Source organism: Echeneis naucrates, chromosome 24 (assembly GCF_900963305.1).
Source record: "Echeneis naucrates chromosome 24, fEcheNa1.1, whole genome shotgun sequence".
NCBI classification, from domain to species: domain Eukaryota; kingdom Metazoa; phylum Chordata; class Actinopteri; order Carangiformes; family Echeneidae; genus Echeneis; species Echeneis naucrates.
Window position 1 is genome coordinate 4,755,808 of NC_042534.1, and position 27,328 is coordinate 4,783,135.

General features: G+C 40.7%; 4 protein-coding genes across 6 annotated transcripts; 1 reads left to right on the forward strand and 3 right to left on the reverse strand.

The window, feature by feature from the left end:
- The first annotated feature begins 177 nt into the window (after positions 1–177).
- On the forward strand, positions 178–6,780 carry slc35a1 (solute carrier family 35 member A1). Its single transcript, XM_029496313.1, has 8 exons — positions 178–573; positions 773–953; positions 1,496–1,655; positions 2,149–2,301; positions 2,394–2,460; positions 3,678–3,854; positions 3,953–4,087; positions 4,746–6,780. The coding sequence occupies exons 1-8, from the start codon at positions 564–566 to the stop codon at positions 4,877–4,879; spliced, it is 1,017 nt and encodes a 338-aa protein (XP_029352173.1). The 5' UTR covers positions 178–563; the 3' UTR covers positions 4,880–6,780.
- rars2 (arginyl-tRNA synthetase 2, mitochondrial) lies at positions 4,061–11,323 on the reverse strand. The gene is made up of 20 exons (XM_029496312.1): positions 11,212–11,323; positions 11,050–11,123; positions 10,866–10,968; positions 10,111–10,194; positions 9,935–10,032; positions 9,802–9,857; positions 9,568–9,651; positions 8,714–8,790; positions 8,460–8,618; positions 8,213–8,319; positions 7,905–8,000; positions 7,718–7,778; positions 7,043–7,119; positions 6,799–6,923; positions 6,583–6,650; positions 6,374–6,483; positions 6,021–6,116; positions 5,815–5,889; positions 5,676–5,739; positions 4,061–5,472 (listed from the first exon to the last, which is right to left on the reverse strand). Exons 1-20 carry the CDS (start codon positions 11,245–11,247, stop codon positions 5,386–5,388), a joined length of 1,737 nt encoding a protein of 578 aa, XP_029352172.1. The 5' UTR covers positions 11,248–11,323; the 3' UTR covers positions 4,061–5,385.
- A 252-nt stretch (positions 11,324–11,575) lies between these two features.
- Positions 11,576–14,918, reverse strand: akirin2 (akirin 2). Its single transcript, XM_029496169.1, has 5 exons — positions 14,421–14,918; positions 13,813–13,947; positions 12,927–13,076; positions 12,753–12,824; positions 11,576–12,454 (listed from the first exon to the last, which is right to left on the reverse strand). The coding sequence occupies exons 1-5, from the start codon at positions 14,590–14,592 to the stop codon at positions 12,444–12,446; spliced, it is 540 nt and encodes a 179-aa protein (XP_029352029.1). The 5' UTR covers positions 14,593–14,918; the 3' UTR covers positions 11,576–12,443.
- Positions 14,919–17,966: 3,048 nt separating this feature from the next.
- cnr1 (cannabinoid receptor 1) lies at positions 17,967–20,751 on the reverse strand. Of its 3 annotated transcripts, none has more exons than XM_029496412.1 (2): positions 20,402–20,751; positions 17,967–19,532 (listed from the first exon to the last, which is right to left on the reverse strand). In XM_029496412.1, exon 2 carries the CDS (start codon positions 19,485–19,487, stop codon positions 18,078–18,080), a length of 1,410 nt encoding a protein of 469 aa, XP_029352272.1. In that variant the 5' UTR covers positions 19,488–19,532; positions 20,402–20,751; the 3' UTR covers positions 17,967–18,077. The 3 variants fall into 3 exon arrangements, with proteins under 3 accessions (XP_029352272.1, XP_029352271.1, XP_029352273.1); XM_029496411.1 differs by having other exon boundaries at positions 20,397–20,751; XM_029496413.1 differs by lacking the exon at positions 20,402–20,751 and having other exon boundaries at positions 17,967–19,326; positions 19,426–19,487.
- Positions 20,752–27,328: the final 6,577 nt, after the last annotated feature.

Sequence of the window (27,328 nt, forward strand, 5' to 3'; positions counted from 1 at the left end):
AAGGCCATGAGAAATGTATTTGTGTTTTTTAACTGATTAAACTGATCCGGTACCGTGGCTGGATTATTTTAAGCGTTTAAAACTTCAGACAATTAAATTTTATGTAAAAGTTTGAGTACGCGTGGGGGGCGTGGCCTTCAGCTTACGTCACACGAAGTTTTCCCACACCGCCCGCAGCGCAGCTGGAGGTTGGTTGTTGGTTTTGGACTCAGTTTTGTGTTTGTTTGTGTTTTACCTAAAACAAATACTTTGAGTAAAACCTGCAAACACTGGGCGGCTGGAACACGTGACAACCCGACGGCTTTTTATTTTTATTTTTACTTATTTATTAGTTTTTTTTGGAGGTATTAAAAACAAGCACACTCGTCGAGGCTGCCGAGTCTCCCGTTGGATTCTGGGAAATGGAGGCCACATGAGACGGGACAGGAAACCCCGACGAGCCTGACTCATCGCTCGGCATTAACACACATCGGCCGCTGCTGCTTTACACCGCCGGGCTTTGATGGCATATAGACCGACGCGGACAGCCGACTTCTCTGCCTCTCGGACGGACACGGACAACGATGGCCGGCGGTGAGTTCGACCGGTGGCCGCAAGCTAGCACGATGAGCTAACGCTAGCTGGCCGAGCTCGGCTACATCTTCCAGTTAGGTGTCGGTGAAAAGCTCCGGACCAAGCCGGAGATAACACCGACGGTGGCGGCCGATAAATGTCTGATAATGTGGCCCTGTACTGATAAACTAAAGGGGCCTCGGCTGTCGTGTCTCCGCAGAAAACGTGAGCGTTGTCTTCAAGCTGTACTGCCTGACGGTGATGACTCTGGTGGCGGCCACATACACGGTGGCGCTCCGGTACACAAGGACCATCCCCACCGGGGACCTGTACTTCTCCACCACCGCAGTCTGCATCACGGAGATCATTAAGTTAGTCCTGAGTCTGGGGATGCTGGCCAAGTAAGACAGGTTTTAATGGGGTTCTTTGATTCACCTGCTTAGTTTCAAACCAACAAGTTTATTGTCACAGCAGGCAAGAAACCTGGAGCAGCAAATGATCTGACAATTAATCTGCCGCAGGTTTTCTTCTCATAGAGAGGCTGTATAAATAAAGAATGATTCAATGATTCACGTAAAAATTAGGGAACATTTATTTACTTATTTGTCCCACAGTGGGGAAATTTCCCAGCAAACAAAAAACAATTATACAGCAAAATGTTAAATAGGTTAAAAACGGAGACAAGATTGAATGAAAGATAAATTAGATTAGTAAATAGAATAAATAGGTTGACTCATTTTTCAGTTTCCAAGTTTTATGTTTGGGAACAAACAGTTCCAGGTACTCTGTAATTTGTTTGAGCTACTATGTCTGCTCAAAAATGTGAATTTCTCATGGAAATCGAAGAATAATTCACCAGTTTGCTTAACCAAAGTCGATATCTGTTTTAATGGCTGCTGAAGCATTAACCCTTCATCTGTTGTGTGTATGTCCTCTCTCCCAGAGAGACAGGAAGTCCCAGCAGACTGAAGAACGTCATTGTGGAACATGTGTTCTGCAGCCCCAAAGAGCTGCTGAAGCTGAGCGTTCCCTCTGTAGTCTACGCTGTCCAGAATAACATGGCCTTCGTTGCCTTGAGTAACCTCGATGCAGCAGTTTATCAGGTTCTCTTGCTGTATTTGTGCTCCACCCAGTGTAAATGAAGACTATTATAAACAATCTTTGCAACAATACTAAACCTGTCATGAACTCATTCAGGATGCAGCTGAGATATCTTCTTCATTCGTTTTTTCTTTTTAATACAATTGTATATAAATTAAGGCATCAGGAGGTTAAAGAATGTTTTTATCAAATACATTGCTAATTATAGTTTTCAGATGTGTTTAAAAAAATATTTTGACTGATGACAGGAAAACAGAAAATCCACAGCTTTTTTTTTTTTTTAATTTACTGAAAAAGCTGCATCCAGTGCAGTGTATATATCTGTACCCAGGCAAAACAGCAAAACATGTCCATCACATACAGATTATTATTGTGGATTTTCACTCAGTTGTCCAATAATATTAATATTTTATCCTGATAAATATTTTAATAGTCAAGACCGAAAACCACAGTTTACTATTGCCTGATTATTTTTGTACTTTTTTTCCTGTGTAGGTCACCTATCAGCTGAAGATCCCATGCACAGCCTTGTGTACGGTCCTCATGCTGAGCCGCTCACTCAGCCGTCTGCAGTGGTTTTCTGTTTTCATGCTTTGTGGGGGCGTCACACTCGTACAATGGAAGCCAGCAGAGGTCACTAAAGTCCAGGTAGGTGGTGTGATAAATTTTAACACTTGAATGTTTGTGTGTGGTGATATTCACCATCCGTCTGGTGCTCATGTCTTTTCTTTTTTTTCCAGATTGAGCAAAATCCTTTTCTTGGCTTTATTGCCATCGCCATTGCTGTTCTTTGCTCTGGATTTGCAGGTAAGGTTGTCCTTTTTCTCTTCATCTGATATTCAGGCTGGATGGAAATTTATATCACAATAGATTTCAAAATTTTGGGCAATATGCTCAAATTCTGATATCAGACATTGTTCACATAAAACTACCAGAAATCCCCAAAATGGATGTCTGTAGCTACAAACGTCTGAAAATCGAGTTGCTCTATTCAGTGGTGTCCAAAACGATTAGAACCGGGAGACCTGAAAATATTGACCCTTTTTTTTTTTTTTTTTTTGCCTCCAAAACATGAATTAATTTCATATTATTCATTAAACATGCAGCTGGTTGTTCTGAGCACAACAAATATCAGATGAAGTTTAACTGTGATATTTAGTACATCCACCTCTTGCAGCAGTTACAGCAGCACATCTCTCCGCCATAGTTTTAGTGTATTTCCTGAGAACTTCAGTGCTAATTTTATTGAATGTGGAAGAGATCTGTCCAGTTTTATTATTCAACTCGCTCCAAATTTGCTTGATGGGGTTGAGGTCTGGACTTCGAGGGGGTCAGTCCAATGTTTGGGGTCATTGTCCTCTCGGAAAATAAATCCAATAAGATGACTCCCAGATGCTACGACATGCCTCACCAGAATGTTGTGGTATCCTTTTTTGATTATGCTATCATTTTTCACTACATCACCTGTTCCTGAGGCTGAAATGGCCCCCACCCCATAATACTACCCACTCTGTGTTTAGCTGTGGGGAAGAGACACGTGTTTTTATACATCCCTGAGCCTGAGCAGGCTCTTAGATTACTCTGTGGAGGTGGACAGATTGACGTGTTCCCGCTGCTGGTCAGTTTCCCTCCGGCACATTTATGAGCAGACAGAAACCTGAAGTTTAACTGATCTTTGACAGTTGAACTGTTTCCACACCACTGAATGAGCTCTCTGATTTATTTTGACTTTTGGAAACTCGTTCAGCCACATTTTTATTGTGAGTGGAGCCTGGGAGTGAGCACTGGCTGCTGTGGTGATGTCGTGTTCTGCTTTTTGCTCAGCTTCAGTGAAGAAGGCTACAGCCTGTAATGAGCATCACCCAGTGACAGATACTGTAAATAATGTGTTTAAAAACCAGATCTCTGTTTTTGACCCATTTTCTGCTGGAACATATATCGATTTTTATAGAATAAAAATGTGGCTGATGTTATTTAACATGAATATTTATTTGCAGCCAACAGTTTTGTTTTTCTGTTTTAAGGTGTGTACTTTGAAAAGGTTCTGAAGAGCTCAGACACGTCTCTGTGGGTGAGGAACATACAGATGTACCTGTCTGGTATTTTGGTCACACTGATCGGTGTTTACATGACCGACGGTGAAAAAGTTCTGGAAAAAGGCTTCCTCTTTGGCTATACACCCTGGGTATGCTTCGTAGTATGTAAGTACAACAAACCCTTTGGTCAAATTTATTTCGTTTCATATTTGATGCCTGTTTGACAGTGTTTTAAACTGGCGTTGTTCTCGTTCTGCTGCCAGTCCTGGCCAGTGTGGGAGGTCTCTACACATCAGTGGTGGTGAAGTACACAGACAACATCATGAAGGGTTTCTCTGCTGCAGCCGCCATCGTCATCTCAACTGTGGCATCTGTCATTTTGTTTGGACTACAGATTAGTAAGTCAACTTCTTATAATCACACATAGAACCATGAGTGTAGTTACCATCACACCAAATGAATATGTTTTTTTTAGTTTGGACCCCCCCTCCAGCCCATGTTTGTAGTTGCAGATACACAGTTGCCAGGTAGCTGAATTAAGGTCTCAAACTTTGTCAAAACAAAGTGACGGTTCAAAGCAGCGGTAGAAGTGTAATTATGAAGTATCAGTGCTCCTTCACCAAGTCAGTTTCTTTCATTTAAGCTTTTTAATATCTTCAAATATGGGCCCAGGGGCCAAACACTTCCTCTGCATGTAATTCCAAAATGTACCCATTATTTTTCTCACAGTCGAGTCAAATTAAAGTCTTAAAAAGCTGTTAAAGGCACCAGAATACAGGAAAGGACATCTAATCTGTTCATAATGTTCTTGAAGAAAACCCCAGTGTGTGATGTGAAAGAGCAGCTCAGATTTACTGCCACGACTCTGAATATCAAATGACGACCCTGGAAATATCCTTCATATATAGAAAAGGCTGAAGACTGCAGGCGAACCATTAAACTCTCAAATTGATGGATGGTTTTCTAGAAAATAAGAAACAAGTTAATATATTAATTTATTTACAAACCGTTTCACAAACTCCTCTCCCCCCCCCATTTTGCTTTTCTCCTCTGTAGCATTCACATTTGCCACTGGAGCCCTCCTGGTGTGCATGTCCATCTACCTTTATGGCCTTCCAAAGCAGGACACATCCAAAGTGAGTCAGCCAGACACAGACAAGGAACTGAAACAGAAACTGATCACTGTGTGAGCCGGCTGCTGGGACCACCTTCACAGTGGACATTAAAGAGCTCCAGCTCTGGAAGGATTCGGGAGCTTCAGTTCTGTTTCCTGGTGATAGTACCGTCAATTTTTTTATTACAGGTTTGTTTTGTTTTTGTATTTTTGGGTTCAATTGGGAAGTACTCTATTTTAAACTGTGAGAATCTGATGTCCACTTCACACAGCGCTGACTGAAGGTGCTCAAATCGCAGCAGAGCATATCTGAAAGTGAGTCAAAATACTGCACATAATTCTTTGAAATTTTAAGTGTCTTGTTTTTGTTTTTAAATCAGCTCTGTGTTCTCCTTTAAAATAATGTTAAAGCATTGATCAACTTGAATGTAAATGTGTTACAAAGGACAGGTTCTGAATTTGGTTTCAGAATACACAGAATCCTTCTGATGCTTTCAGCAATCACTCAACAAACTTCCTCCTCAAAGAGGAGCTCTGTTTATTATTTCACTGCTGAATAACAGTGAAATAATAAACAAACGCTCACATTCTATCAACTGGAGTGATGCCGAGGATCCTCATCCCGTTGGCCAGGACTGAGTGAGCTCTGCTGAACAGCCGTAACCTTGCCTGTTGATGTTTAATAAATAAGAATTATTATCCCAAAAAAATTCTAAACACATTCAATTTTCATGTTTTCCCATTTTCAAGTTAGACACTAACAGTTCTATAACCTCATACTGTTAAAATGTGGTGAACTATGACCTGTGAACACAAATATCACCAGCAAGAACTGGTGCGATGTCTGCATGTCAGTGTGTTTTTTTTTTTACCTGTGCTACACCCGGAGCGCTTCCTTTCACCGGCAGCTCTCTGTGTGCTGAGGCGATCAGGTGGCTGGAACAGAGGAAATAATGTGAATGTGCAGAGCAGTCAGTGATCATCCCTGAAGAGTAGCATCCTGCTCCTCACCTCAACTTCAGCAGAAAGTTGACCAAGTGTTTTGGCTGCAGATCCTGAGCCGACTGGTACAGCACCTCGTCATAGCTGCAAACAAATAGAGCAGAGACAAAGTGCTTTGTTGGATAAGATGTAAGCACAACGTTGGCAGACTGGGCCAGTTTTCTTCTCATATTTGCGAGCGTGTGGAGGAATTGAGATGATTTCAGTTTGCTTACCGAAGGAGATGCTGCAGGATGGTGATACCGGTCTGTTCGAGTAGAAGAGCTGGCTCGACTGCAGCTCCGTCCACGGCCTCATTTCTCCGCATTAAACTGTAGAAAGAGTTCAAATCACGTCTTGTCAGGACAAGAGCAAGACATCTGATTACCTGCTATTTGTTTAAATGTTTTACATTTCTGCAAGATCAAAACAAACTTAATTCTATTACAAACAAACTGACACTGAAGGAAGCCGAACGGCTTCAATCTGAAAAATAAAAATGGAATTTGCTAAAATACATCAAACTAACAAAAAATGTAAACAGAACAACAAATCCTGCCATGTTTCGTCACAGATAAAAGATCCAGACCTGCTAAGTCGAGCATGTGTGTACTGGAGGAAGACGCCGGTGTCTCCCTGAGTCTGTAGAATCCTGTCCCAGTCAAACTTATAGTCTGACTGCAGAGGACCTTTAAAGTCCTGCAACAAAAATCAGAGACAGCAAAAATAAATGGACTGATCATAAAACAGTGAGATGTTAGGCTGAGGTAAATGTTCTGTTTAGCTGTGATCACCCACCTGGACTATCAGCGCACTGATTCCCACTTTCTCTGCTGTGTCTTCAGGGTCGTCCATTTCCTTTGTGGCTGCAGAAAAAGCGTTAATGCACAAATACAGATTCATTAGGCCTGCACCACACATTTCACATTTTAAAGAAATATAAAGGTCAAATATTTAAATTTTATATTCTATTATAATAAATTCTGGAGCAAAGAATTGAGTGGCCGACTTTACTTTTTGACTGGCTCATGTTGTTTAACATCCTCGTTCGAGCTTCATCCAGCACGTCCTCCAGAAACACGACCTCACCCGTCCGTGTCTTCATGCCCTGCACCAGGCCAAAGGGCACATGCCGACACCTGCGAGCACAAGTTACATCCCACACATTACATTACGTCATTCACTGTTGTTTTTGTAATGCTAATAAATGGTGTGGAGTTTTTTTTTTTTTTTTAATACGTGTTGATATTCCTGCTACCTGTCAGCCCATGCATGATCCATTGACAGCAGAATCTGGAACAACTGGTCAAAGTGGTTTGCTTGACTTTTGTCTGTCTTCAAAATAAAATGAAAACAAAGTAGGTAAAAGGCACATTGTTTAATGTTTCAGAATAAGCATTCACATGTTTGCGTAATGAGGGTGTACCTTTCCTGCCCTGGATTTACTTAATGACAGATTTAAGAGAAGGAGATAATGTAGGGGTAGTTTAAAAAGCTAAAAAAGTTGCATCATATTTTTAAAAGAATTTAAAGTCCTATCTGAAAAACATTCAAAAACATTTGCAGCCAATTTAAACCACCAAAAAGCCAAAACACCATTAAAACAAATGAGTGGGACACAAACATTTGCTTTTATCATCTATTATTCTCTCAGTTGGATCGTGATTATTCAATCCGTTATGTCCAACGAACAGAATACACTTTCTAAAAATGAACAAAGTGAGATTTAAATGTAAATGTCGCATTTTCACATTGAAATAAGACAAAGAGAGCCGTTACTCTCAGAATGGGGCCTGCGAGCAGAAAAAGAGCTAAACTGCTGACTCAACTCCTCCCTGCATTAACAGATGCCTTGTTTTTGTTGTGCTGGGATGTGTTTTGTACTTTTATTTGCCTTGTCGGTGTAAACATGGAGGGTTTTCAGAGTTCTTACCACATAAATCATCTCATCAAAGTGGTACTTTCGTTTTCGGTCAATGGCTGCAGCAATATCTCTAAAGGAGAAAATACAAAATGGAACATTAACAAAGCCACTCCCAACAACAACAGAGTTTAAAGATACAGAGCTCCTTTTTTTTTGTCTGTTCTTGATGGTAATCAGTGCTACTAGCGGTGCCGACCTGGTGATGTAGAGAGTCGTGCCGTCGCTGCGAAGCACCGTACAGAAGCTGCTCATGTCTCCATCAGGGGAAAGATCCACCACACCGGTCCCCTTCCTGTTAACATCACAGCTTCAATGAGATCCAGTCCATCAAGGTTCAGATTCAGATCTTTTCAACTTTCTATTCATGTCACACATTGATTTTAACAGAAAATTTACATGTATGCAGTATTATTGATGCTTTGGCAGGAAAGCTGTAAACTTTGTGCTGCTCTATTCACACGTTTGGTTGGTGTCTGAACAGAAAGATCACCTGCTGTCACATACTCAGAGGTTTTCAACAGGCCTTGGGTCTGCAGCTGCTGCACCACTTTCTGGGCTTGATCTTGGTGTTGAGACTCCCCGGAGTAAATATCAAAGTGGACCCCTAACCGCTGGAAAGATCAGATTTCAGTTTGTGAAGTGATAATATTCTAAAGTTACGTTCATTTCCAGCATAAAGTTTGTATTTTAAGGAGTTAACTGTTGACCTTGATGTCTGTTTTGGTTTTTTTTGCTGTGAGGTTGTTTGTACCTTGTAAATGTGCTCATATTCGTGCACTGTGATCTCTCTGAACTGCTGCCATAAAGACACAGCTTCGCTCTCGTGTTGCTCCAGCTGTTTAAAGAAGTCTTTTGCAGCCAGCTTCATTTCCTCATTGTGCTCTGCTTCCTTGTTCACTTCAACATACACCTGCAAAACAATAATATGAATATACAGCCTGGAGGGAAAACTGATAACGGGGATAGTTATGTCATATTTTTCTTCATACAAGCACACAAACTGACCTCAAACAAATGTTGTAAAGGATTCTGTTTTAGCTTCTGCTGACATCCAAACTTGCCAAAGCCTGCTCCAAGTAAACCTGAAATTCAAAGAAAGACGAAGAACTGGCTGCAGGGACAATAGACACTAGGAAAAAATAAATAAATAAATAACATATGAAACATTGTGCACACTATTCATCCATTCATCTGTCTTCATCTGCAGAAAGCGCTCAACTTCTCTTTCCATAGCCACATCAACCAGCTCTATCTGGGGGAACCTGAGGCGTTCCCAGGGGCCCCGGGGCCTCCTCCCAGCTGGATGTGCCTGGAACACCTCCAAAGGGAGGCGCCCAGGAGGCACCTTCACCAGATGCCTGCTCCAATGGCTCGACTCTGAGCTCCTCTAAGGCAGAAGCCAGCCACCCTTCTGAGGGCGCTCCTTTCGGCCTGTGGTCTCATGAACACAGGTGAGGGTAGGAACAAAGATTAACCTGAAGCACGAGAGCTTCGCTTTCACTTCACACTCAGCTGGGAACCTGTCCAATGAGAGCTGAAGGTCACAGACTGATGGTGCCAGCAGCACTGCGTCGTCCACAAAAAGCAGTGATACGATCCTGAGCCCCCCCCGAACGGCAGCCTCTCTCTTCCATGACTACGCCTCGAAATCCTGTCCATGAAAATCCACCTTCACCTTCACCACAGTGTCCAAAGGTTGCTGCCCCTTGAGGCCACAGCTCTCAGCTGCAGCTTTGGCACTGGAGGATTTGAACATCGACCACTCAAGCTCGATGCCCCCATCTGGGCCTCCTCTGGGCAGGGTCCCTTTACCCCTTTCTCTCTTTTTCATGGAGATTTTGTGCACACTTTTTACTCACCAAACTGCATTCCCCAGTCTCCGAGGTAGTTCATTCGAATGACTCTGTTTCCAAGGGAGTGCTTCAGGTTAGCAATAAAGTTACCTGGAAATGGAGTTTATCTTATCAATGAAAAAATGAAAATTTATATTAAACATATATAAACGTACACACACACACACACACACAGATATATATTATGTATTTCCTAAAACCAAGAACTATAAAAGTTACACAGTGCTGAAGCAGACTCACCAATAAATGTTGACCGTAAATGTCCAGCATGGAATTTCTTTGCAATATTTGGAGAGCTGCAACATAGAAACACTTCAAATATCTGAACAGGTATGATGCATGAAGTGTTGAAGAAAAAAAAAAAAAACCAAACCTGAATTCTACTAATGATGTTCCTCTGTTGAGGGTATCAAAGAGTTTACTATTCAACCCAAACTCCTCTTCCTGCCTTCCAGTTGGCTCCAACATTTTCTACAACCATCAAGGCAGAAAAGTTGTGACAACAGCTGGAGCACTCTTAAATCACTGTGGGAGTTCAGACTCACAAACCTGCACAAGAAGCTTGCGGTTAACAGTAAAGGTGATCACACCCGGAAGAGCAGATATGGCTTCCACCACACTGTCTGGCTTTAACTGAAAAATACAAAATAATGAACAATTAGCAGCATCAGTTGTTTTTGAGCCAGCAACATGAATGCTCAGTTCACATGTGCTAATTTGTGTTATTCTCAAGATAATTTAGCATAAATATCAAACTTTCTCTAGCTTGTCCAGTTTGAAGCTTTTACGCTTTTAGCTCTGTCAAAAATAAATAATTTGATGAAGTTAGCTCAACCTCTTTGGAGAATACAACATAACACAAACACTCCTTCATGACTGCAGTTTAAAACTCACAGACATTAATGATTAGTGCTGGTCACTGGTTTGGTTCCCGGCCTTTCTGTACAGAGTTCACATGTTCTCCCTGCGTCTGTGTGGGCTTCCTCCCACCGACCAAAGACATCATGTTTGGGTTAACCGGTGACTCTGGTGTGAGTGTTTGTTGGTCTGTGTGTGTCTGTGTGTTGGCCCTGTGATGGACTGCTGTATACCGCCCTCCCCTGGAGAGAGCTGGGATTGGCTCCAGCCTCCTCTGTGACCTGAAGATGAATCTCTGGGCCTTCACCTCAAAGGTGTTTGTTACCAAATATCTTTTTTAGACCAGTGACTGAAGATCTCCCACATGGACTTTGAATTGTGTTGATGAAGCTGAAACGACAGCTAAAGCTGTTGACAGAAACTGTGTCGCACTTCTCAAACCTCACCTGGCTGGCTAACCTGTCGGTCTGCAGCTGGATGTCTCCGTCAGATGGTAAAATCCGTCTGGTTCTCAGAGTGCTGATGGGCAGCTTGAAGTCAGCTGTCTCCCTGAAGGGGGAGATGAACTGGTGTTAATGCAAACCCCAGAGGAGCAACAGATCTACTGTGAGCATCATAAACACACTTAACTGTTTCCTAAAAACTGGGACTGCTGACAGAGCTGGCATGAAGACGTCCTCAGATTCGTGCAGGGTCCGACCGAGCTGCAGAACAAACACACGTACAGCTTAGACTTAGCATGTTAGCATTAGCACGGCTTCGTTTTCTTCTCAACACCGCCAGCTTCGTCACCTTTTCTGCAATTGCTCTCCTGAAGAAACACGCCATGTTTTCTGAAAGTCTAGACACGATACGATGCTAACTTCACCCTGCACGACGCCATGGCCGCTCCGCGTGCGCTTCCGGTCAGCTTGTCCAATCACAAGACGTCTCTCACATGCGACGTCATCGACTACGGTGGGTTCGTTTGCTAAACTCGCCTGGTGCTGCCGGCGTTTCCATGGTAACGCAGGCGTGAAAAAACAAAGATGGAGGCCACCGGCTCATGTCTCGCGTTTGATGGACTAAAGTTCTCACGAATTTGGTTCATTTTTCCTAAATTCCCAGCTGAGAGCTTATTAAAGTCGTGTTGGGAACATGCTGCTGTAAAGGCCGCAGAAATTTCTTTATTTTGGTGTTTAGTTTGAAGAAATCAGTCACATTGTCATTAAAAATAAACAGAGCAATCCCAAAGAATAGCAGATCGACAATTTGACATATTGAGTGATCAAATTATTTAAAATGGGAATTCTTCATTGATCAACAAAACTGAAGCAGATCCTCAGAGCTGTAAATTACTTGTTTTCAATATACAATACCTTCAGATGACAGATCTGTGGTGGCCGAAAATGTTTCAAAATATAAAAACACATTGCTTAAATGCTTTATTCGTTCACTTCTTTTGAATCAAAGACCCTTCATACCTACAGCAAATTAACAAAAGATTTAGGTACAATAAACAAAAGTTAAGCAAAAAGTAAAACAGTACAGTGTATACAAATGTAATAGCAGTCATCACCAATACAGTTTAAAACAGTCTAAAAAGGCAAAAAACAAGACATCTCTTTCTGGAGTCCAGTTTGAAGGAGGCCTCAGTATGCCAACTCCTCAAAGTCCGATCCCTTTGTCAAAGCATACATGAAGAGAAGCTGAACATCCCCTCTTGAAAATAAAACAAAATAAGAAGGCCAAGTGTGTGGTGGCAGTCAGCCTTTTATGAAGGCGTTGGAACAAATGAAAAAATAAATATTAACACGGCAATTAAGAGGCCACCGGTAGAGTCGCAGAATGTCCTCAGACATGTTGACAGCAGGAAGCCCTCCTAATTCTGGTAGACACAGCAAACGTGGATGCCACTAACTGATGCCTGAGGCAGTAAGTCCACATAGAGGCGATACAGCACAGCTAGTAAAGTCCAACTAGACCCACTCAGTCTGTGGAGTATCTTGCAGCAAATGTTATTTCCCAAACTCCAAGGTTGACACTCAGGAAACATCTGGAAAGGAGAACAAGGAATGAATACAATGCTGTCAAAGATTTGATATCACCACATGGCATTTAGCAACTTGTTGATGTGACTTGTGCAGGAGCGTGTGCTGGCTGACTGCTGGTCCAGATTTGTAGACTTTAATATACATCTGGAAATGAAACTCTGTTAAATCCTATTACTATTGATTTAAAACCATAGTTTTGTGTTGTCAAATGGAATGGAAACACTAAATTCTAAGACCATACTAAAGAAAAGTCAAGCCAACACTCAAAACTCCACAAATCTTTAACAATAATACACTTACAGCTGGCAGGCTGTTCTCCAAACCGCCGCATAAGTTGGTCATGTGTGAACTTGACAAACGCGTCGTACTGCTCTATTGGAAGAAAAAGGATTAAGGCTCCATGTGGATTACGCACTACAAATATTTGTATATCTGTATTACACTTTTAAATATATAAATACAATAAATTTGTACCAGCCAGCTTTGTTGTCAGTATCTCATCATACTCTTCACGGATTTTGTCCTCCCGTTCTTTCAGTAGTCTTTCACAGATCATGCCAACCTGTTTGAGGGAAAATAGAGGCTGCTCTTTCCTGGTGGGAGATGAAACACCCAATGACGTACCTGTGAAGAGAACCAATATCTCACTTTACAATGCACATATACAGAACATCATACACAATCTCAAAACAGACATAGATAGCCCTCTACTGCCATCAAGATATATGAAAACTAAGGACAGGGATGTGTATTTTAAATGAGCCAGCTTATTTTTTTTCATGCACCTGAGATGCGACATTTCAGGTGAAAATTGGAAAAGCAGATGTTGCACTCTGAAAATAAGGCAGATTCATTATTTCAATTACAAATCTGCCTGTCAAAAAATTACACAGTATATAAAACTCCCTGAAAATTCCCTGCAACACCATATATTAGCACACCTCGCTAGTCCCTTCCACTTTTCACAAAGCTGGCTTTATTACCCTAAAAAAAAATTCTCAATAAAAGAAAGTGAAAGAATAACCCATGTCTACTGTTTTTCCTCTGTGGTTTTTGGAAAATGGCAAACTGGGACATAAGTGCTGAAACAATTGCTACTCCGCATCAGTTTGATTTGTAAACATGCCAAGATTTACTTGTAGTGTCCACACCACCCCCATCAGTAACTTCCCAATTATTTATAATTTAGTGAGGTAGGTAGGTGAAATGTTTGCTACTCAAACTACATTTGAAAGGGTCACGATCACAAACCACTGCTCTGGTTTATAATCACCAGCAGTTTAGATCAGCCTTCAGGTAACAAACCCACATAGGACATTGATGGAAATGAAAGAAAAAGACAAAAACTTCACTAAGATACCTGGAGAGGCAAATCCACTGTGGATATTCTGCAGGTCCAGAGGACAGCAGCCCTCTGCTTGCTGTAAAGTGCTGTCCAGGTGTCGCCGTTTCTGCAGCCGCTTGTACTCTTGTTTAATGTTGTGCAGGATTTGCTCTGACACAAACACAAACACAAACAATGGCTGGATTATCGATCTTGTGTGTGTGTTATATATATTCACCAAAATCTGTTGTCTTGCTAATATATCATCTATTACTTTATGTACAGTATTCAACAAGATGAAGCTCCCTTTGAGCAGAAACTTATTCAGTCTCCATCCACTCACGATACAATAAGAAAACATACACAAGTGCTTCCTGTGGTTCCAACGTTACTTCCCTCAGCCACCATTCACCAACAAACATACTTTTAATCTACACATACACCGCTACAGCATTAAATATTAATTGTGTGTAATATCTGATTTACAACAAAGAAAACTGATTTAAACCGACACTTTAGTCCGAACCACATGACACATACCGGGGGGGATGCTAATGCTACATTACAGATGAATGTACGGACTTAAATGTGCCACATCGGGCTTTAAACACACTTGTTGAGTTGGGGGGGCTTTAAATTCTCACCTGTGGTCAGTCTGGACGACACTTCGCCGAAAGGAGACGGCTCCATACGGAGGTACTTCTGCGGCGAAGACACCGGGGACATGACCGCTGCGCACCGCCTCCGCTTAGGAGAAGCCGGGTTCATGAGCGGATCGAAGTCCAGGGTCCTTTTCAGTGTCGCCCCGCAAGCCATCACACCGAAAAGTGTGTAAAATCCAAAGCAAAAATCTGAAAACGACACCTGAAGCTCGCGGTTGTCTGAGGACGGTCTGTGCCGCTGATGCTAGCTAAGCTAGTACGAGCCGCAGTAGCTAATTCCGGGATGTTGGGCAAACACGCAAGTTTTTGTCGTCCGCCGTCGTATTGTGCCGTTAAATGTCGCTGCAGTTGTGTTACCGGACAGACGCGGAACAGAGCCGGACTAGAAAAGATCAGTCAAACGTTTTATAAAATCAGATGACAGCAGATTTCTCCAAAAAACTCTTCTGCGCTTACAACGACTAATCCTGTCGTTTAGCCCTTCTAACTCATGGGTTGTGCGCATGCGCAAGAGAACGAAATCAAGGTGGTACTTGTAGTTTTTATCCTCAGTGGCGTCCATTATTTAGGGAGCTGGAATAACTACATTTCCCTAAAACCAAGAAACGGTCCTCTTTTCAAAAAATGTTTTGTATAAAAACATCAACCGAACACAGAACAAGTTTCGCTTTCACTTAAACATTTAAACGACAGGAAGAGGATTTCTAAGAAATACTCAACATGATATTTACACTTTGGATTAAAATCGATTACTTTACTAAAATGCCAATATAGCAGTATAGGAGTTATTCAATATTTTCTAATGTTGAATGAGAACAGGATCACACACCCTTTTTCTGAATGAAGTCATATTTTAGTTCGGAAAAAGATCATGAGATGTTCAAATTGTAGGAAAGGAATTAAGTTGGCCGAAACAGAGATTTATGTGATTGGGTTTTATCAAGTAAAACATATTATGCTACAGATCAAAGTAAATTATGAGTACACATGTTCTCTGTTGATTATATTTTTCTTAATAGTGGTTTTTGATTTGAGATTTCTCTGCACACACACACAGCCAGTAGTCTGAGAATCTTTACCACTTTCCTAACCACCCTTTTATGAGCACACACAGTTTGAAACTAGGGGAGCATTGGTAATGTTACCACTTGTTAAGTGTCAAAGTATTTACACTTAAACCATAAATGCTTCATGCTGAAGGAAACATCTTTTGCTACAGCTATTGTTATTTTCATTATTGGATAATCTGTTGATTATTTTGTATGTTAATCATTGTGTTTTGTAAAATGTCAGAAAATGGTGAAAAATGCATCATAATTTTTCTTCAAATTGGGTGTTTCTTTTGACAAACAGTCCAATAAATAATTTACGATTCTATAATTTATGGTGAAGTTGAAGGAGGTCATCCTTGCTATATTTTTTCTTAAAAATTTATTTAAACTTACAAAAATACTGACTAATCAATTAGTAGGTTTTTTCTATCTGCTCAAATCTCAACCCTACTTATGTATATTTGTTTTCAATCCTAACTGCAGCCTTTCACAGGAGATAAGAGTAAATCTGCCTCTGTACAATAGACTACTCTGTAGATAAATGAACAGATGTTGTAATACCCTAATCCACATGGATCAGGGGATGAAGCGAGCAGAGCAGATATTGCAATCAAAGGATGGCGTGGCAGCCATGTAATCTTTTGCCACTTTCAAGGTGACAAAATGAAACCAAATGAATACTGACAAAGCAAAGGTCCGTGTGTGGAAATAACCTCCCTCCATCTTATGTCTTCCACTAGGGGGCACTGAAACATTATTCACGGGTTTCCATCAGTCACTGCAGGCTTTACTGGTGCCTGTTGCTTTGAAATCAGTGATTGCTGAATCAAGGAAGAAAAAAAAAAAGTGTTGTTGCCCTCTTCCTTCCCCGCCATCACATAATCAATGAAATAACTGCAGGCAAAATGACAATCAGCTGTGACTTTATTCAAAATTTGATAACAGCAATACTAAAAACACTGAACTGATTTTGATTTTTAAGTCATAGATTCCTCATTATGCCACCACTTTGCAAAAGCCACTGAACAGTTGACATTTTGATCTTCAATACTCAATAATACAAGAGGAAGCGAAGCATACTGATAAACAGCTGTCTGGATAACTTAACACCAAGATAAATGATTACAGAACAATTGTGCTGTGAGATTTCTAGATTTAAAATACTACTACACCTTTTAGAAAAATCACATCTTCTCAGATAATTTTTTTTTTTTTCAAGGTCAGTTGTCAATTCTCCACACAATGCCCACAGACAAACATCCATCTGGGTTACCAGACGCTGAAAAGACCCTTGTGACTTTGTTCAGATAAGTAAAATTATCAGCAGACATATTTTCTATTTAGAGTCACGCCAAAAGTACTTCACTCAGCCTGTGCATGGGTCTCTTTTGTTTTCTGCAATGATGCCCCGCTGCAACAGTAGCACTAAAACAACTCACTGCAATGATCAAAAGACGTGGGGTTTGGAAATAGATCACCAAGTCACAAGGTATCACACACACACACACACACACACACACGCATACGGCTGAATTCAGTAAGAGTATACATTCACTAAAAGCAGCCATAGTTGGAAATTACTTCAATTTGCTCCAGTAGTGACCAGCACACTGTGTTCAAATTCTGTTTAGATGAACGTTGGCAAAAAGCTTGTTGTTACAGTTGTTTTGTTGGCTGAGTAGCGGAACAAGTTGATTTCAACATTTTATTTTGCAAGAGAACACTGTACAATTGTAAGGTACACGTTTGGACACAGACACGTTACTCTAATAGGTCTAGGTCTAACAGCTAGTGAGAAGAGAAATGGACAAAAGGGACAATCGTCATTCTGCCACAGATAATGCCATTTCAGTTTTCACATACTCATAAGCTGCAAATCCATTTACCTATATCTGATGACACTTTAATTTCTGATTTTTTTTTTTTCCTCAAGCATGATTCACTCCTTTCTGAATATCTCTTCACACGTTTGCCACTCACCGAGTGTTGTCAGAAGTACAAAAGTGACACGTTGAACGACGATTTGGGTAATAAACAATCAGAGTCATTTGAGCTTTTTTTTCCTCCATTAATTGCTTATAGAAATGTCTCTATGTAACATGTACATTAAGCCTGTAGAAAGTCAAGGCGCGAGGATTTATTATATTTATGGTGCAAGACACATGTTAAAGTCTAAATGACACAATAAAACATCTCTAATTGAAAAATGTCAGTAGCCCCTTATCCCATAAATGAAGATATATTGTTTTCAAAACCTTAATTCACAGTAAAAAAATATAATATGCCTTCACTAATTGGATATCATTAAGTCTATGGTAAACACCAGACCTTGGATGGTCTTTGATAATCGCTTCAAATCATGAGTCCTTTCTATGACCTTGCAATACTGTTTGGCACTTTGGCACACTATGTACTCACATACAAACATAAATTAATGCAACCACTAAAGCATTTATGAGAGGAAGTAAGTCAATACTTTCAGGAGAGATTTTTTTTTTTTTTTTTGCATTATCTACCTTCTGCTTTATTGTGTTGAATGGCATTGTTTGGGGAGGATGACATTTACAGTTTCCTCTGTGATGACCAGTTAGACGGCTTCCGCAGACGTTTCAGTTGACACAGACATTGTTACTTTGGCTATTTTCACAGTGGTCTTCACGCAGCTCTCTGCAGCCCTGTTGGCAGAAATGTGGGTATTTCTGTTCTGGCAGTCTGACTCCAGGCTATTGTCCAACTGCTGAGCACTGCCCCTGCAGGCATGGCAGGAGCTGAGGAAGGCATGCCGCAGGTCCTTGCTCCTCAAAGCGTAAATGATTGGGTTGACGGTGGAGTTGAGCAGACAGAGCATGCTGCAGAATGCAAATATAGTCTTGATCTCATTGTCCATCCTCCAGAAGAGGTCATACACCATGATGGAGAGCAGTGGACCCCAGCAGATCACCAGCACCACCAGGATGAGCACCAGGGTCTTGGCCAGACGGATGTCCATGCGTGTCTGCTCTGGGCGAGTGGTCTGCACTTTGGTGCCATCTGCTGAGTAAACAACAAGACTCTTCTGAGACGCCCGGCTCAGCATGCGCACTGCATGATGGTGTGCTTTCCACAGGATGTATATGTAAGCGTAGATGATGAAAAGAACCAGCACAGTGGTTACACCAATCCAGAACATTAAGTAGTTCTCGTCAATCAGAGGGAATATGTCTGAACAAACAGAGTTGAGACGTTTACAGTTCCAGCCCAGCAGAGGTAGCACTGCGATGATGATGGAAATTGTCCACATCATGCAAAAGGCTATGACAGCCTTGGTCCGTGTCACAATGCGTCTGTATGCAAGAGGCCGGTGTATGGAGATGTACCGGTCAATAGCTGTGAGGAAAAGGCTCCCCACAGATGCCGTGAACGATGCCGTGACACCACCCAACTTGAAGAGGAACACATTAGGACTGTCCTTCCTGTGGAAAACATGGAAGTCCAGAAAGCTGTAGACAAAGATGACACTGCCCAGCAGGTCAGCGACTGCCAGACTGCCAATGAAGTGGTAGGATGGCCGGCAGCGGAGGGTGCGGGACTGCAGGATGACACACAGCACCACCAGGTTCTCCAGCACCGTGAAAGTGCCCAAAGTCAGAGACATCACAGCCACAGCCAGCTGCTGGCTGGGAGTCAGGATCATGAAACACTCCATGTCCATAAAGTTCTCCCCACATTTTATATTGCCAGTGTCATCTTTGAATGTGCTCCTATTGCCAAACAAGTCTGTGGCATTGGTGGGGAAGAAGGGGATGCTCTTGAGGACAAGCTCATCCTCTGCAGGTACTTTGTTTGCGAAGGAGTTGCTGCGGAAAGCAGACAAGGGCTTCTGCAGGGAGAAGCTGCCCTTGAAGTCTACATCATTGGTGGGGTCATCATAGTTAGCATTGTTGGAGCCCAGATACTGCAAACCAGATGTAATAGTCCGGAAGGTGGTGTCCGCCACACCGTCCAGCACAGATTTCATGGCTGTGTCTGAGGATAATACTGCAGTCTAAGACGCCTGGACAACCTACAAATTGATGAAAAACATTTCAGACATTTTTTTTTTACCTGAAAAACCGTAAAGAAAGAATCCAATGCAAATTATCCAAAGAGATTTCCTGCTATATTTCAAGCAGGACACTATAATACAAGACTCCTCTAAGGCATCAAATATATTGGATTACATTCAAATATATTTAATAAGCACAATTCTTTAATAGCTTGCACTTTTACTCTTTCTCTTTTACACATTTTCCTGAAATCCTGAATTGGTCTTTATCCACATCTGCTCTTCAAGAGCTGGATACCAAATACTCTACCATGCAAGTATAACGAAACCTGTTTATCAACGTGAAATTTTTCATCGAGTATTCTAATTTTCAAAAACAAAACAGGAAAGCTCCATATAAGAACTAAAAAGCAAAAAAACAAAGCAAGGCTTAAATTAACAGAATCTCTATTTCTGCTAGGTTTGGTAACAAAAGAGGAGGGACAGGCGGTTCACTTACAGATGCATTGACTGGAACACCGGAGTGCAAAAACAGAAACAAATAGAAGATGAAAGCTCAGTAATGATACTGGAATATTATACTGTAATCATAAATATATCTAACAGATGGAAAACTGCTACTATAGGGACTAATTTGTTCAGATGCATGATTTTATGCATTTGTAAAACATTCAGAATTATTTCAACATTGGTATATAGAAAAAGTCCAATGACCTTACACACAGTGTTTCATTTTGGGGTTTTTCCTCCGCAGGAAACACCATCAGAAATGCGCAAAAAAGGCTGAGACGCTTAAAAGCATTCAAAGAACTATCACAAGCGGGAAAACACGAAACATGGAAGCGGAATGAAACGTTATAAAGAGTAAAAGTGCTTCTTTACCTTACATAATTCTTTTTGCCCCCCGACTGCGCAGAATCGTCCGTGTCTCCGCGCGTTAATCCAAGTCAGGGGCGCATCATCCAGCCGACACAGATTTTACATAAAAACACACACCAGCAGCGTGCATGTGTTAAAACAGGACCACCATGTTTGTCATCAATAACAGTTTTCTTTTTAAAGTCTATCTGGGACAGAAGTTGTCAGGTCGCTGTCGGAGTGCGCTCCTCCTGTGCGGCTCTGTGGATGCGGACTGCCTCCCAGCTCCGTCTTTACACTTATGAAGCCGCTGTCACGTGTTTCCATATAGCTCCATCTGCCCAACCCATGATTCGCACAGGAAGCAGACAGACTGCTGTGGTGGTGCAAACTCAGGGAAAAATAAAAAATAAAAAATCTGATTTGAATTCCCAAAGCTCCTCTTAGCAGGTGATGCGCTCGAACAAAGAAACGGCACAAAGCAAGAAAATAAACCGGATTAACACCGGCACTGTAGCTGTCTTATCTCCACAACACACCAAGTATTTCTGAACATTTCCTGAATTCTGCATGAACAAAAAGGCGCATTTTACCCCTCTGAGTCTGCACAAGAAGGTAACTTTCCAACAGGATTGGCTGTCATTCAGTCCACTCCACAGCACTGACCACCCTTCACTGACAGTCAAAGCGTTTCTGCTCATTGTGAGAGTAATTAACCAAAACTGAAAACCTCAAAGCAACAGAAAGCAGGCTTCATCATTTTGATGCTGCCGGAGGTGCAAATGTAAAAACCCATCAAGCAACTTTGTCTCTGTGATAACAGTTTTTTTTTTTTTTTTTTTATGTACTTATCCAGCTGTTCACAACTATTTTCAGTCAGGCTATGTAAATGTGACTGCCAAGAACATTTCAGGGGCCAAATCTTTCATTTGCATACATAAAAATAAAATTCACACCCGATTTGACTGGTGATGTAAAATGATTCATACACATTTTGTTTACTCATTTATTTTTTTAACACTCTACATTCGCTCTGACCTCAAAATTAACCAGCTAGTTGTCAGCACAGTCAATCAGACTGCACACCACAAAATTAACAAGTCTGCTATGAATCACAATAACAAAGACTTGGCCTCTCATTGGCCATAAAAAAAAAAAACAAAAACAGATTCAAGTCACTGATTATGAATGATCTAATTTCCATTTATTCATTTCACCACATCCATGCAAAAAACACAAAATATTTCTTCCTCCCTTCTTCATGCCGTCTTACACAATGCAGTGCAGGCTAAGGAGGCTGGAGTTGAGTGACCGCATTGTTGTATATAAAATCTGAATATATGCATTCGTGTGACATTCTGTGTCCACAGATTGCCTAAGCAAATAAAATAATGACAACCTTGGCCCCCTATCGCCCCCTAATAAACACAGGTGTGATTATGAATAGCACGCAGCCATAGTTTTGTGTCTATGTCTGAAACAGACAAAATGTTCATCACAAAAAGACATTTCTGATCTGCAAATCACAGCAATGTGTTCAAAAGCACACAGATCTTGAGGAGTCTCAGGCTGATTTTTCTCTGCATATATATTCTGTGTTTTTGGCAAAACCGGCAGCTGGCAGGTTGTCAGTGTAAGCAGCTGACTTTATAATTCTTCTCCAAGCTGATTCTCACTCATCTTCATGCAAACTGACAAAGACACGATATTTACAATAACGAGCTGATGCACTGGATTCAGACTAAAAACAGATGAGCTCCACACACTGAAACTGACGTCCCGAGAACATCCCAAAATAAAGCTCTCCTCCCTCATCTGTTGATAACTGATTAGCTGTAACAGAGAAAAACAGGCAGATAAATGCCTTGTTGCAGGAAACAACAACGGAGTCAAAGGAGGAAAACAGAGGCTCACTTCCTCTGCTCAGTGTTTCTGGGTGCTGCAGGTAATGATCTCCTAGTCTCCAGTTTGCCTCATAAACAGACAAAGTAGAGACAATGTCCCCTCCAGGTGCACTTTTACTGCCATAGCATCAATTTGTGATGCTGCAGTACAACAAATATACATTGTGTGGCGAAGCTCATGTTTTTATTGTCAGTACCTTCAGTGCTCCTTGTTGACTTCTGGTTTTGCTTCCTGTCTCAAAATATCTGATGACAGGTCATGAGGTTGTTTCAAGCAATTAACGTTACAGGCATGTGCACAAAATAACTGAGATTCTACAATCACTAATACATTAAGATGAAATCTTATCCATCTCTACAATGGACCTCATGAAAATATGTTGATATTAGCATTATCATAGCTTAACAATAGTTTTCATTTTAGCACTCTAACATTAGCCAATTAGCAACATAGGCTAATTAGAGACGCACGTATTCAGATTAAAGTATTGGAAAAATTTGCATATTGACCTGATGATGTGACCAGATGAAAGGTCAGGCAATTACCCTGCCATGACTGTGTCCTGTTTTGTACCAATTCATCAAGAAGTTGCTGATATATTGGCTGGATAAGTGATTTTTTTATCCTGTTTTCTTCTGCATGTTTTGTCCGCTTGCTACAATGTGCAGGTTTTTCTTAAAGGTACATGCAGAACTAACATGTAGCATACACAAGCTATTTATTTATTTAATTGACAACTAGCAGCAACTACACACATCTCAGCGAGAGTGATGCCTATCCAGCCTGCATATCTAAAATCCATTTACGTCTTCAATATATAGCACATGTCATGATAAAATACATTTGCCATACACAGTAGCCAGCATGCTGTAGGAAGCATCGCTCTTACTTTCAACATACAAACACAAAAGCTTCCAGCAAAGGACGTTTAGCATAATTTGAATTTAATCTTCCTGTTATTCTGATTCCCAAAAATATTGTAATTTCTGCCACATGGAGCATTTAGACTTTAGACTAGCAGGATGCTTTGCCAAAATGACTGGTGTACAGTGACAGTTTTCTCTGTCTTGGTTGGCATGCTAACCTGTGAGTGAGCTATGAGCGATGGCTCCAGCAAAGCTCACGGCCATCTGCGTATCAGTTGTGGCACATAACATTTTGTCCTCAAGTGACTCACTTTTAGTCGACAGATCAAAGAAAAGAGCTCTGGTGAGCAGAAAGTCTTATGTGCTCTTCATGATAGTTTATCTTAACTACTTTATTGCCATTGAAGCTTGGAATAAATAATGTAACGAATACGAGCTGTGTGTTGGCGAAATTAACATTCACACTTCTTTAAAATTTGTTGCATCATTGTCATATGAAATGGCAACATCTTTTTTGTCACTTGAAAAGACAGTTCAATGGTGATCCAACCAGAGAAGACGTTAGCTCACGTTTCCCATAATTATACAACTATCAAATGTAGCTGTTGCTGTTTCTATTCAATGTTTGTACCTTACAGTTTACAGTGCTTTTAATTCTTACTCATGTTCTTAAAGTACAAAGCCAAGGTCTTGTGGCAGGAGTGTAGGAATAGCCAGCGTGGACTGGGGTTCAGGAGTGCAGGTTAACCTCATGAAGATAAGTGCCTCCTTCCTTCACATGGGTCAAATTACAGAGGTGCTGAATGAGAACCTGATAGGAGTTCACACAGGGCTCACGATGCACTTTGCACCAGTTTAACTGTTATATCCTGTCTCTTGCTGATTGTTCCACATTCAAGGATTTTTCAGGAAGGAGCTATGGTCGACAGAACCTGAGCCAGATTTCCCAAATACCTCACTAATGCATGAGGAATAACCTCATCAACATGAGAGGCCAAATACGGTTGAATAAACACGATCTGTCTCCAATGCCTGCATTCATCCGAACGTAACCCTTCCCACCGGTATTCCCCTAATCTGAATCCTGAAACCTTGACTGTCAATGAGAAACATGAGAGTTTAGTTGCTCATGCTTATAAGAAATAGACTAAACCTGCGATTAAGGTTATCACATGGCCAATACATGAGTCAGCTCTGTAAGAAAACAGGCCACCAAGACAATAAGTGGATGCCTCTCGCAAGTAAGTAGTTGAACTAACTGTGAGCTCGTTTTTCAAATGTGGCACTTGCTCATAATTCTGTGTGAAATGGTGAGAAAACTATAAAGACAAATGAGCCTTTGTACAGTGCCTCTGCAGCTGCACCGTTGCTTTATATCAAATTACAGTTTACTCCAGTCCTACAATGAACCGTGCTAAACCTCTGCTTAGCTAATGAATGAGTAATCATCAACGATTCTGATGTGTTGCTGTGATTATTTTCAAAAAGTTGGAGGCCATTTGTCAGCAAATCTCACCTGTGTCCACTGGGCCTGGAGGGAAGGTATTACCTTCATTATGTTCTGTATCAAGTTATTGGTAGATAATGATTGTTCCATTCTTAGCCCTTCCCTTCTGAAAGCCTCTGTAATTCCAGGAGGACACTCCATGCTGAAATAGCGTTTGTCAAATACTGTGGTTGATGCTTTATTGATTAGTTTCAGTTGTTTTGTTTTTTTTTTCTTTTTCATATAATCATCAATAAGAAATAAATCAAATAACCTGACACCAGGACTCAAAACACATTTCAAAGGTTGGCAGTGCAGTAAAAGAATGACATTTAAAGGCTCAAACAAATACAGTAAATGATTCCTAAAAGGCACTTTGAGAAAAGTTTCTCTTGGCATTTATTAGTAGATTAGCAACGGGACAATGCTGTCATCCATCTGTCAGTGTATGTACATTTACATATCAACTATGTGTTTGCATAATTTGTCAGAGAGTAATAAGTCAAAGTGGAAGACAGGTGTGATGATACTGAAATACAAAATATTTCACAGTTCAAGAAGGGAAAGGGACATCAACATTTCTCTGTCTCCCCGTTCCTACAAAACGCAATAACGTCAGGATGTCTCAGCTGAGTGAACTCTGCAGCTCTCTGATGATACTGCTTTTGCAAGCATCCTCATACACAATTTATGAGTCATAAGTCAGAGCCACTAATGTGGGTGAACACACTACACTTTAAGCTGAACATCAGCAATCACAAAATAAAAAAAAAAAAAAGAGTCATACCTTTGCTTTATCTAATAAAAGCTTCAGTTGACTCCTGTGTACGTCCTGTAATCCTAATGAAACAGTTGTGTGCAGCCCATGAGGTGGACTGTGAAGGCACAGAATGGCTTTTATGTCTTACAAGACTGTTGTTGATTTATCTGACTTTGCAGCTTTAAGACCAACCATTTATCTTTAAGCCTTTTTCCAAACCACATCAATTCTTAACTCCCAATTTTCACAGTCTTGAAGGAATTATTCCAAGAAGTTTACCTCAGAGTAAAAAACAAGACAATTTGCCTACCAGCACCCCTGAAGGTCAGTTATTAGCACATTATACATAGTTTGCTTAATTAGTTCACCCACCAAAGTGTAAAAATAACAAGTTGCAGTTAAACAGGGAGCCTAACTAAGCCAAAACAAGTGTCTCTTGGCTCTATCTTCATATTTAACTGTTTATTCCTATTCTGAAGTGGACGGATATTGATGCATGAAATGTCCATGTCATGTTAAGGTATGCAGTAAACTATATAATGTAACTCAAACACTTTGACAGCATATTTGTAAGATGTTCAATTAAACTACACCTGGGAATAAAAAAAAAATAAAAAAAAATCATGCATTTTGATCAGGAGCTCATATTTGTAAATCTTGTTTATTACAACAATGGCATATGCATAATAAATACAGCTCTGGCTGTGAAAACTGTTTATTCTCAATACTAATTAATGCCTTTATAGGTATTGTTTTGCATTTGGAAATTAAAATGTGCAGCCTGCCTGTTCATATTTCTGCTTGCCTTCTTTTCAGCATCTAATTTGTTTTTGTGTTTTTTGTTGTTTGCTTCCTCCATTTATTTATTATAAACAGACAATCCTTATGTGCCATAAATAAAAGTTAATTAACTGTTGATGTGAAGGTTTTAATGACCTCTATGGTGTTTTTTGCTTTTTTGCGATAGTTTCTCCCTCTGGGTTCATCAGACCACGATCATGAAATGCACTGGATTGCTTTATATTTTACCTTGATCAAATTAAAATGAGGATCAGATCCTTACTTCTAAGTTCAAGTTCGTGATCCTCCTCAGAGAGCGGGAACCGGTAATCAGGGAGGCTGGTGGACTCTGTATCAGCTGTGTCCTTGTGGTGGACAGGGCGGTGCAGGGCAGCTGGTGAGGATGCCTGCTGGGTTTCTATTGTTGTGAAGTGCTGCGGGTAAGACTGATTGAGAGGAGACCTCAGGGAAGAATCAGAACACAGTGGAGGTCTAAATGTCCCATCTGGACTGGGGAGACGTCTGAGGCTTCAACTCATTAAATCTGCTACTCACTACAAAAACTGCATGTGAATGAGAATTTTTAAAAAAGCATTACATTGAAGTTATATATTCTGTGGGCAGTGGGCTCCATTAATTAGTAATCAGTGATACAGAAGTTTAACACCAAGAAGCTCTGATGATGAATTTATCTGCTTATTGGGAGCTTTACTATATTTTATATTATTCATAATATTAGGGTCAAACAGATGACACTGACTTTGATGGGTTTATTTTGCGTTATCTCCAGGTTCAGTATTCAGAGGTGGTTATAAACTACCACAGAGACTCTCCTATGTCACAACAAATGGCAAACACAAAGACAAAAGGTCGGTCAAAGGAAATCATGAATGGCTACGTTCAGCTCAGCCTCCTGAGGTAACAGACATGGGTAATAATTCAGAGCAGAAATATTATAATCATTAACTCTTATTGATATGATGATATGATAATATCATCACTATGAGAGTTTGTCTGGGTGTATTTGTTTCCAGGATAGCCCAAGCATGAAACGATCTAATTTGATTACATTTAATCTGTGCTCGATTGTTTTCAAATGGTTAAAAATCCCGATAACAGAGGGAGGCAAAACATATTAAAATTAAATTACTATATTACA

What these genes read in the sequence shown, in the direction of transcription:
- slc35a1 (XM_029496313.1), top strand. An exon ending in CTGGGTATGCTTCGTAGTAT is followed by an intron (nt 3,855 to 3,952) that starts GTAAGTACAACA and finishes TTCTGCTGCCAG; the next exon opens with TCCTGGCCAGTGTGGGAGGT. An exon ending in TTTGTTTGGACTACAGATTA is followed by an intron (nt 4,088 to 4,745) that starts GTAAGTCAACTT and finishes TCTCCTCTGTAG; the next exon opens with CATTCACATTTGCCACTGGA.
- rars2 (XM_029496312.1), bottom strand. Translation starts at nt 11,247, where the DNA reads ATGGCGTGTTTCTTCAGGAGAGCAATTGCAGAAAAG. An exon ending in ATCCTGCAGCATCTCCTTCG is followed by an intron (nt 5,890 to 6,020) that starts GTAAGCAAACTG and finishes ATTTGTTTGCAG; the next exon opens with CTATGACGAGGTGCTGTACC. An exon ending in GCGCTCCGGGTGTAGCACAG is followed by an intron (nt 5,473 to 5,675) that starts GTAAAAAAAAAA and finishes AAACATCAACAG; the next exon opens with GCAAGGTTACGGCTGTTCAG.
- akirin2 (XM_029496169.1), bottom strand. Translation starts at nt 14,592, where the DNA reads ATGGCTTGCGGGGCGACACTGAAAAGGACCCTGGACTTCGATCCGCTC. An exon ending in CAGTGGATTTGCCTCTCCAG is followed by an intron (nt 13,077 to 13,812) that starts GTATCTTAGTGA and finishes TTCTCTTCACAG; the next exon opens with GTACGTCATTGGGTGTTTCA. An exon ending in ACTGACAACAAAGCTGGCTG is followed by an intron (nt 12,825 to 12,926) that starts GTACAAATTTAT and finishes TTCTTCCAATAG; the next exon opens with AGCAGTACGACGCGTTTGTC.
- cnr1 (XM_029496412.1), bottom strand. Translation starts at nt 19,487, where the DNA reads ATGAAATCTGTGCTGGACGGTGTGGCGGACACCACCTTCCGGACTATT.